This window comes from Accipiter gentilis, chromosome 1 (assembly GCF_929443795.1).
Source record: "Accipiter gentilis chromosome 1, bAccGen1.1, whole genome shotgun sequence".
NCBI classification, from domain to species: domain Eukaryota; kingdom Metazoa; phylum Chordata; class Aves; order Accipitriformes; family Accipitridae; genus Astur; species Astur gentilis.
In genome coordinates, this window is record NC_064880.1 from 24,231,791 (window position 1) to 24,242,819 (window position 11,029).

At 38.1% G+C, this 11,029-nt stretch overlaps 1 protein-coding gene across 3 annotated transcripts; it reads right to left on the reverse strand.

The window, feature by feature from the left end:
• Nucleotides 1-44: 44 nt before the first annotated feature.
• Nucleotides 45-11,028, reverse strand: KCTD18 (potassium channel tetramerization domain containing 18). Of its 3 annotated transcripts, none has more exons than XM_049808557.1 (7): nucleotides 10,936-11,028; nucleotides 9,880-10,077; nucleotides 8,433-8,644; nucleotides 7,341-7,534; nucleotides 6,124-6,218; nucleotides 5,546-5,648; nucleotides 45-4,975 (listed from the first exon to the last, which is right to left on the reverse strand). In XM_049808557.1, the coding sequence occupies exons 2-7, from the start codon at nucleotides 10,034-10,036 to the stop codon at nucleotides 4,471-4,473; spliced, it is 1,266 nt and encodes a 421-aa protein (XP_049664514.1). In that variant the 5' UTR covers nucleotides 10,037-10,077; nucleotides 10,936-11,028; the 3' UTR covers nucleotides 45-4,470. The 3 variants fall into 3 exon arrangements, with proteins under 3 accessions (XP_049664514.1, XP_049664523.1, XP_049664533.1); XM_049808566.1 differs by lacking the exon at nucleotides 10,936-11,028 and adding an exon at nucleotides 10,523-10,768; XM_049808576.1 differs by lacking the exon at nucleotides 10,936-11,028 and adding an exon at nucleotides 10,486-10,768.
• Between the last annotated feature and the right edge of the window lies 1 nt (nucleotide 11,029).

The following is an 11,029-nucleotide window of genomic DNA, read 5'->3' on the forward strand; positions in this document are numbered from 1 at the left end:
CAGCCAGATTTTTTCAGCAAGAATAATATCCTGTAAGAACAGATGCTCAGAAGGCAGCAGAGGTCCGTAACATCAGCCTTACCTGGTTTTACTGCTTAACATCTTTCATTAAAAGCTGTTGCCCAACATTAATCTAGATTTTTGTGGGGCTTTAATACAGCAGAGTATTTACAGAGTTTTACTTCTAACCGCACTTTGCATCTATAACTGCAGCTAAGGGATAGGCAGCTTCACTCCCAAGTTTTTGATGGTATAACTGGCTGTCATGCTTTAACCCCAGCCAGCAACTAAGTACCACGCAGCCGCTCACTCACTCCCCCCTCACCCAGTGGGATGGGGGAGAAAATCAGGAAAAGAAGTAAAACTCATGGGTTGAGATAAGAACAGTTTAATAGAACAGAAAAGAAGAAACTAATAATGATAATAATAACACTAATAAAATGACAACAGTAGTAATAAAGGGATTGGAATGTACAAATGATGCGCAGTGCAATTGCTCACCACCCGCCGACCGACACCCAACTAGTCCTTGAGTGGCAATTCCTCGCCCCCCACTTCCCAGTTGCTATACTGGATGGGACATCCCATGGTATGGAATACACCATTGGCCAGTTTGGGTCAGCTGCCCTGGCTGTGTCCTGTGCCAACTTCTTGTGCGCCTCCAGCTTTCTCGCTGGCTGGGCTTGAGAAGCTGAAAAAATCCTGGACTTTAGTCAACACTACTTAGCAACAACTGAAAACATCAGTGTGTTATCAACATTCTTCTCATACTGAACTCAAAATGTAGCACCTTGCCAGCTACTAGGAAGACAGTTAACTCTATCCCAGCTGAAACCAGGACACTGGCTTCCTGTTTTATCAGGTGAAACTTTGTCCTTCATGGATTGGGAAGAACTAAGTAGATGAAATCTGTTTACTCCTGGGTAATGTTAATATTTCTTTTTAGCCATAGTCAGATTTGAACTACATAATGTTTATTATCTAAGCAATTTAATGTAAGCCAGTTTAAGAGAGTACTTTTCTGCTCTGGAAGAGCTGGTAGGGAAGTAACTGGAACAGTTTGAAAGAAAAAAAGAGGTAGCTTTGGTATTTCCATGGCTCTTCAGTTAAAAACAAGTCTGACAAAAACTCTCCCTAAGGATCAGTGGTAACATGAACCTATCGTGAAATAATGTCTACTTGCTTACATCAAGTACAAATGAGTTCTCCATACTCTGAAGCATACAGATAGAATTACAGCTATTTGAATCACATCTTGGTGATAATGGACCCTCTGCATCACAAGCCCATGAGTAATCACAGAGGAGTGATTTTCTAGAAATTTCACTTGGAATTTATTGTCTCATTAACCCATATGATGCCATATCATTGATGGTTTGGAAAGAGAGTAGTGTGAAAGTGAGAACAATTCATTCGAAAATTGACAGCATTTGTGAGAAAAAATTTAATGCATCGAACTACACTGGCGATACATATGTTTGTCTTTAAAGCGCAGCTATTAGATACTAGTAATCAGCAGATTACTAAATTGGAGTAACTTTCTGAACATGGTTTCTTCTATAATGAATTGTTTTACAAAGATTCAAAGTAAACCATTGTCACACCACTTGACAATGCGTCTCATCCCAGCTATAAAACCGTAGTTCACCTTTAGTAGTTTCCCCAAACTATCCAGTATGTACATATGGTGTAACAACAGTTTTATCAGTGCAAATGCAGTACCAGCTGGTACTTCCTTAATTGAGTTAGACAAGTGAAATGTTAAGAAAACTGCAGACTTTTCAAGAAACTTGGGAACACAGAGTTTTGAGGAAGTTTCAACCTGCAGGAAACTCAGACTTGCAGAATTTCTACTCCTTGTTCCAGGCCTCAAAAACACGGTCTGTTAGCCAGGTTAAGGGATAACTTGTCCTTGGACTGGCAAGTTTCATTTGTTTTCAGCTACTGGCCTCCCAGAGAGAACATGAAATTCTATTTTACTTCCACATTTTAAAAGGCTTTGGGTAGATAAGGGCAAAGCTATTTTTATAGTGAAAGTCACCATGAAGGTTAACGCTATTCGGCTATTGTAAAACTGTTCAGTGTCAGTCCATCAGTTAAGAGAAATGGCAAGATTCACAGGTATAGAAAAGCACACAGAGAGTGCCTACTCAGATAAGTTATAAGGCCATGGATGTTTGCACCTCATCCAATTAAAAATAAATAAATAAAATCAAGTCTTTCAAAAAAGAATTAATCTTGCTCTGAGTCTCCACCACAGCCACTTTCCTGTTTCATCTATTGAAATTCAAGGGAGGGTTTTTTGGGTTTTTTTTTTTGTTTGGTTGGTTTTTTTTCCTTTTAACCACAAGCCAGTGTGTCTAGGACAAAGAGAAGACTCATTAAAGCTACTGTAATGCAAATGACATGAACGTTACTCAAAAAATACAGTGCTACCAGAATAATAAGTAACCACTGAGCTAGTGAAAACTCAGAAGGTCCCGCAGGACTATTCTCAAAGCTTTTTTCTTGTATACATGCAAAATACCATATTTTTTGTGAGCTTTAGTGCTGGTTGGACTCAATGATCTTAAGAGTCTTTTCCAACCTAAATGATTCTATGATTCTGTGTTTATAGAAGCCTTCAAAATTCATTAGAAGTTGAAAAGGAAGAAAATGTGCTTTAGGAAGCATTGTAAAAAGATTTAAAGGTGCATGGTAAAGCGCTCAGCTATTCAATAAATAGTGAAGCAGAAGTCAGAAGATAAGTATTAAGAACTATTTTTCAGTCTGATTATTATGAAAAACTAATTTCACAAACTTAGTGTCAATGATCAATTGCATGCTCAAAGAATAGGAGATACATTATGTTAGTATCTTTCCATAATTTTTGCCTTGTTCTTTGCTCAGTGAAACTTTTTTTGTTGGGATAGGAAGAACCTTGGGATTGTTCCTCTTCAGGTTTATTTTTTAAGAAAAAACACTAGCTTAAAGATTCTAAAGGTAAGCTGGTCTTCAGTATACACACCAATAGCAGAAAATTACAGTACTGCACACCTTTACAGTGACTACTGTTCATGGCAGTGTCTCCTTAAAAATACGTTAGTACCTGAAAGTTTGGGATTATTTTACTTGTGCAAATCATGTTTCAAGTCCTTGTGGTTAGGAGAAAAGCCTGAAAATGTGATCACTTCTAAATGACCTAGAAAATTAAACATTTCAAGAACCCTTCTGTAATTCTAATAGTCTCAGGAATTTTAAGAACATTGCATTTTGGCAATGTGATAGAACTTCTCAACATTTAGGGCCAGCTGTATTTACTGTGCTGGAAAAGCAAAAGCAGTAGCAAGACCAACAAAAAAAACCAACCAACTGTAAGCAAGCAAGAGCACAAAACGAAGCCAGGTTTCGTTCACTGATTTAAACAACTAAAAGAGCTTTTTAAAATCAGTGAGCCAAATTCAGCTTTCCTCTGCTGATAGAAGTATACAGCAGCTGTACACTTTGGTATCATTATTCAAAATTTACCCTGGTACAAGGTCTCTATCCTACTCTGGGGGAAGGAGCAGTTCTTTTATCTTCAAACCAGGGCACCTCTGTTAATACTGCTTTGCTGCACAGACGTTGAGGTTGTCCCCTCCACGTTTGAAAGGACATGCAGAAGGACACAGGAAGGCCAGCTGTAACTCAGGCCTGTGACGTTCCCTGCAGCTGCAGAAAACACTTCCCACAGTGTGCAATACAAAATGCCAACGCTCCACCGGCTGCCCGCAGCAGCCTCACCCCAGTGGCAAATCACACCACGTTAGGAAAGTGGTACATTTATGTCTCAGGACTATGGAAAAAACCGCCTTGTTACTCCCTAGGCATGCTTCTTCCCTTCCTGTTTCTCTGAATTTTCTCACTGTGTACAAGCAAAGCCAGTCCCTTTCATTGCTGTTAATAACAAAATGCTGACTTACCCTCACCTGAAGTACCAGTAAGTGCATTCAACTTCCAGAATCTTCACAATACTCAGTATGTTGCACACTTGGGGCAAACTTGTATCTAATAAAAGCTACTTATTATCTATTTTCCTCCACTTTAAAGATACAAAATAAGGAAATTAACTCTAGTTAATGTTAACGTAGTTAAAGTTGATAAAGAGGTTGTCTTTTATGCTGTGCAAGTACTTCCTTTAAAAAGGTCAGCTGTACTAGTACAGCCTGACAGAAATACAAATATGACATACTGTAACATTAGACTGCACATGCTCTGTGTTTTGCGGGGGGGGGGGGGGGGGTGTAATCCATTTTTCTTCCTCCCTTCCCAACATCTAAGAATATTTACAGCTCTTCAGTGCTCACTTAAAACAATTTCTCCCTATGCTCTTCAGGAACTTTTTCATCATCATATTCTACCAAATCTTTGAATAAATGACCACATGAGATTATGATCTCTTCTTCAACCAGCTAATGTAAAGCTATCCAGTCTATCAGGCTGAGACAAACATTATCCATCCGCTTTATCATTCTTAAGCTTAATACCCTCTGCTATTACAGCTGGTTCTTTTTTGTTCAGTACCATAGAAGTAGTAGGAATTTCAACAGCAGCACCATCCTGTTCACTTGTTTTACTAGATACAGAAGAAGATGGCTGAGATAGTGTCACAAGAAAAAGTGGAGTTCGCTTCAGCTTTACTACACGTTTGTTTGCAGGCTGACATGGTGTCCCATTGTCAGCACACTGCCTTCCACAGGGCGCCTGGGAATTGCTGGGGACAGATGCACATGTTGTGGATACAGTTTCAGAAGCTACTTTGTGCAGTGTCAAATTTTCACTACTGCGTCGTTTAAGAGTCACTGCAGAATGTGAAGCATTGCAAGCAGCTACCTTTAATGCAGCTGAATTCTTCACTTTGATATGGGTACTTGTTGAGGGACCTGAGAATCTAATTGGCTTGGGACCCACTTTACTCGGTAAATAGTCTTCCTCTTCAGGAAAGTCGATTAATCGTCTGTAAAACAAAGAACTTCAATTAAAGAAACAAAGTATGTACGTAGGTCAGCAGGATCCTCCTCTATCTAAGTGCAAAGTGGCTGTAGGGTGGCTCAGATCAGCACCTGCAAAGGCTGCTTCTAGGTAATGTATTGAGAACGGATATGTCGTCAGAAGTATTGACATAAAACTGAAAAGAAGAAATTCTAGAAATTTCTTCTAAAAAAAGAAGGCATCTCGTGAAAACCCACTAACCGTTTAAAGTTTTCAGTTAAATTTCTTTTTTAGCAGTCCATTTAATTAATACTGCGCTCTACTTTTTGAAGTTACTCCTTCCCACTCTAATGTGATGTTTTAAAAGCTGAAAAAGTAGAATAGAATAGAGTTTCAGCAGCCTAAAACAGGTAATTTGTTTCTAGCAAGGTCGGTCCTGCAATTAAGCTCCCTGATTATAAGACATTTTATAAAAATGTAAATAATAAAAAGAGAAAACTCAACATTCATAGCTGTTCAAAGAACCTGAATTTAAAAAACAAAGATTGTGCTGTATTTCTGCTTTATTTTAAGCCTCCTATGCAAATCAGCATACCTTTTATGAACTGGAGGCATACGATGCAAACTGCCTTTCAAAGGGCGTTCTTCAAGAGTCCAACATTCAATCAGCTCCTGAGGCACTCTCCAATAGCTGACACCTGCATTTCAAAGGGACATTGTATTGATGAGCTAAGACAACATAGTCAATGTTATGTGTATGTACACCTGACTAAATGAATGCATGTATTTTATTATGTAGAATTTCAGCTTTGAAACTATGCTGACATGAATGTTGCTTACAACCAACATGCTTCTAGGGCTTCCATCAGAGTGCCCAATGCTAGCAGACTATCACCCCATGCATGCAGTGGCTCTCACTACATCTATTCATTCATATCAACTCATGTCACCTTCTTGGAACATCCCTTAAGACTTGGGGGTTTGGGGGGATTTTTGTTTGTTGGTTTTTTCCCCAAATAGCCACTACTATTGGATATTTTACAACACGTTACTTACTGAAGGAGTGAAAATCTATGCGGAGTTTTTATTACAGTTAACTGACAAATATTTTTCTTATTTTTCTGTAAAAAAAAGTAGTACTACTGAAATAAAAGAAAAAAAATAATAATTTACCTCTCCCTTCCCAGGCATCGAAAGCATCCATCATCTTTTTCAACTCAGCTACTGAGTAATAGCTCCAGATGTATTGGATGTTATTTCCAGCTTCTCTAGAAATATAGTTTTAAAGGTAACAGTTATGTGGTAAATCTAGCTAAGCCCTTAAAAATGTAACACTGATGAAATGTATCATTCTTTTTACTAAATCCTAACTCTAAGGATTTACTATTAAATGTTTTGTAAAGTAGAAAGGAAAAGGTTAATTAGATTTTATTTTCATTTGCATAAAAGGTTCTAAATAGCCATCCTCCCATTATCTGCATGCCTGTGAACACCTATTGCTAAAAATGGTTATTCATGAAAGAATAGATGTTCATAAAATAATTAGAGAATTAATGGTGTAAAATTATTCTTCTAAACCTCAATCATTTATTCAAAGGGACAACACAGTAGGAGGACAGATACCTGATACTATGTGTCCAAATACTCTTGGAATAAATATTAATGTTACCAGCCTAAATTTAGGAAAATAAGCATCTTAATTATAAAGACAATGAACCATCAAAAGCTCTACTTTAATCCTGTTTCAAAAAGTACACACTGAAGTACACATCTGACACTGTACTGTGGGACCAAGAGAAAGACAAATTGCTTCCAGATACTTAGAAGTACAGGTCTACCAATAACTTACAATTACTGTCATAAAAATACATTAATAGTGTAGTAGAGATGTACATGTCCTTTAAGGAATTAAAACCATTTCCTGTCATCTTCAGTTCTTTTCAGTGTTAAGTATTTCTTTCCGCTGTCTGCAAAATACAATTCCATTAATCACAACCAAATTTGTGAATATTTCTGGAACTTTTTCTGGATAGGGATTCATTCACTGTATTTAGGGTGAATAGGTAATTTTAAATGGTTGAGGCATTTTAAAAATAGCAAGTAAGTAAAACATAATGAGAACTTACAGCAACTGCATTCTAGCCACCTTTTGTGGACTCTCTCAAATTCTTGTAGTCCATGCTTAGTTTTTATCTTTTTGTTTGTTTGTTTAATGTGACCATTGTACCAGCCATCTGTTTTCAAAGCTGGAAAGAATCTGAACCCTTCCACATATTTATAGTACAATAATGCTATATTATGCTACATATAAAAACATTCAGCTATTATTATAATATGTGAGTGTTCATTCTCAATTCATAGTGCTTTCATGTGTTTGACAGTTGTCTTACCTTTTGTAAATGCTTTTACTATGAATTTTCGTTCCTAGCTCCTTATTAATTGCATCAGTCCCATCAGCTCTTGTGGCATACACACCAATAATTTTACTTTCACAGCTTGCTCCAGAAGTGTTCAGATAGTGCAGGACCCAAACTGTAGGCTTGGTACAAACTAAATCATAAGAATCGCAAAAATCTAACAAAGCCTGGAAAAAACATAAAACACAAAATACAGAATATTAATAAGAATACAGTATTTTTAGTTGAATAAGCTTTCATATTTAAGTTTTCTTAACTGTACTGGTGAGCTCTTTCAAGTAAATCAAGGGTATCTAGAATAATGCCTGCAGTATTTCTTATCTGATGTTAACAGAGAATATTGTAAAACTAGGAGAAATTCACAGAAAGGCAACAGAAGTACTTAAAGGCATGGCAAATCCCTAACATGAAGAGAAACTGAAAGGCCTGGAAATGTTTTATGCTTTTCAAAAGGAAATGAATAAGGGAGAATAGAACAATATCTTACTAGGAGAACATACATGACTGTCAGCACTAACACAGCCATACCTGGTAATATGAGTTAATTTGCAATCAGTTAATTAGAATTAGTTTTTAATTTACAGTACTCAAAAGTAGACAAACCTTGGGATTTAAAATAATATATTAATTTTCTTTTCTTCTTTCTTGTTCTAAAAAAATAGCAAAGCACATTTTATCTTTCAAGTTTTAGGATGAATCTGTAAAATTAAAAAAATAAAAGAACATCTTGAAGGGATCAAATCTAATCTCAAGTAAAATTTGAAGCCAAATAGGGAACTTAACAATGTCATTCCTAGCATGCAAGTTTTACAGCAGGCTTGCATGTAAAACAGAGTCAAATTTAAACTGTTGCTCTATTGCAATGATGGGAAAAGCTGACGTCCTGAACTACTGTGACTGCATTATCAACTCTAGGATTTCTTAACGCAAACCTCTGAATTTACTGGTGATTTAACATGGTGATTAAAAAGGGCTAACTTGCATACACTGTAGTTTCAGTATCTGATACTAATGAATGGTGTGCATTAGAGAGTACATCTTTGAAAATGTAAGAAATGTCAAGACCTTTTTAAGCTCTATATTTGACCTTAAAGAATACATCTCCATTTCATTAGCCAAATGGTCAGACAGACTGTATGGATAAGGGATGCCAAAATAGTCTGCTTCCTCCTGCAGTGCAATTCGAATTTGTTCATCTTCAGGAATCCGAACTTCTCCATGAAGATAATCCAAAAGGTATTTAAACAGGCTTCCATCTCGATCAATTAGACATGCTCCTGGAAACATAAATAAAATTATTTAAAATACTGCTTCCAGCAAGCGAAGACAGACTTGTCACATTCTACGAAATCATTAAGTAAAACCTTTATATAAAACTTCTGTACTAGTTTTACTTACTTAGGAGGAGTAAGTATACTTTCTCTGTTCTTTCAAAACTACTATTTTGTTTCCCTGGAATATTTGTTATTTGAAGATAAAATTCTTAGTGCAGTAAACATTTCTTTGGAGTTTCAGTGAAAACACTAATCTGCATAGGACAATGCCAACACAAAATCTCAGCTTTATTGCACTCCACTTAAAATGCTAAAATCTAATTCTAGATACATTTCTAATTCTAACTGCAGATAAATCTTCTCTTGCTATTGCAGAGATCTTTTCCATTTTGGATCTAGGCAATTTAAAAAAGTTAAAAGTAGCATCAGCTCCAGTATACGTCTAGTCTAACCTTCCCTGAATATTGTTTTACAGTATTTTTTCTCTCCTTTGCCTGCTGGGCTCAAGGACTGCTACAGAAACTGACCAAACTATACACAGCTGTACCCAACAGGCTGTTCACTGCAACTGAAAGATGGTAGCAAAGTCTTGCCCGTAAAAGTGTTAAACATTTCAGATATTTTAAACAGTCAAAAGTGTACAAGTAATCATCCATCATATCTTTAAATTGGACATACTTTGGCAGAATTTCCAAGTCACAAACAAGTGTGAAATTTGACCCATGAATAGTTTTAGTCAAACTTTCATATCAAGCCATGGTAGTGAAAAATGCAGTATCTACTGGGTAACGAAGTATTCTGAAACAAAGATTAGACCCAAATCGCCTTATGTAATGAACAGAGAGAGTGAGATGCCTCTGGAGAATATAGGGGGTCATAAAGAGGATCAAAGTTAAATGCCAAATACTCTGCCAACTTCATTTTTATCTATTTTCACATTCATACTGAAGAATTACATTCCAAAGCTACAATTTGGACTGGAACAAGGCAGGGCTAAGCACTATACTAACATGTATGTTTGCAAACATGAGCAGTCTTGTGGAATTCAGATTAATTTCTCACAAGTATAAAGTCATGCATGCATAATTGGTTTACGTCCTGCAATTAAAGAAGCTAACTGATGCTCAGCAGACTGGGAAAAGAGATATACTATAAAATGCATAAATATATATAAAAGCATGTATTTGCCACAGAGCTCCCTGATCAGAATGTCATATTTACAGTTTGAACATATTTACCTGATTCATCCACTTTTAGAGGAAAGCGTCCACTAAACATAGAAGCTAGCATTGAATCCTTAAAGCGGCATAAAGACTCACGCCTGGCTGTGTATAAACATCCTCGCACATTAAGTCGTAGAATACCCTGGACATCTTCAATCTTGCCCTCTTCCATTGCATTTGCAAATGATGATGTTAACTATGAGCTATTCAAACCTGTAACAGATACAAACAAAAGTAAATCTAATGCCAGTTAAGACTGAACGTCTTACATACAAGATATGCAAGAGCTGAGCTAATGCTTATGTTTGTTACAAGATACTGTAAATCAGCTTTGAAAACAGTTCTGAAGACGTATTAGTGCAAATAGCCAAATATTCTACTCCTTTACTATCAAAAACTATGGCATTCTACTTTGCTAGGGAACACACAGGCTACTTTTTTGAGACAAATGGTTAAGCAGCATTTTGTGGTCAGTACGTGTGAGCAAAGCACTGGAAGGACTTTCTGGGAAATCTTGCTTTGAGTATAGTTTACAGCACTAAAAATGCAGTAATTTTGTACTAGTAACACCTTGGCTTCTTTAAAATCCGATCTTCAATTAGGGACTGCTTTGAAACTCACATGTCATTAATGCCACATTGCCAATAAATAGTCTTACTTGTGCCTGCCTCGAGCTCCCTGCAGGGGATGGGGGGGAGAGGCCTGTCTGGGCAGAAAAAAAAATTGGCACGAGAAGCAGAAGAAAATCTTCAAAAGGCTGGGTTTTTTTCAGAGCATGCCCTTTGAGGGGTACCAATGCCCACTACGCGCCTTTCGCCCCAGCACCTGCTAGTATTTCACCAAAATTAACTGATGAACTCGCAGCTCGCTGGGCAGCCAGCTAGGCAGCCGCCCGCGCAGCAGGCCGGGGCGCGCCCTGCTTTTCGTGGGGCGCTGCTCCGCCAAAAAAAGGGGAAGCCCACCCGCGCCCCTCGGGAGCCAGCCGGGGAAGGCGGCTCAGCTCCCCGGCCGGCGCCGCCGGCGGGCAGGGGGGCCCGCCGCGGGGCGGCGGCGGCCGCCATCCCGCGTTACCTGCGCCGCCGCGTCCCGCGGCAAGGCCGCCTCGCCGGGCCTGGAGCTAGTAGGGCCGCCTGAGGGGCCGCCCCGGCTCTGCAAAATGGCGGCC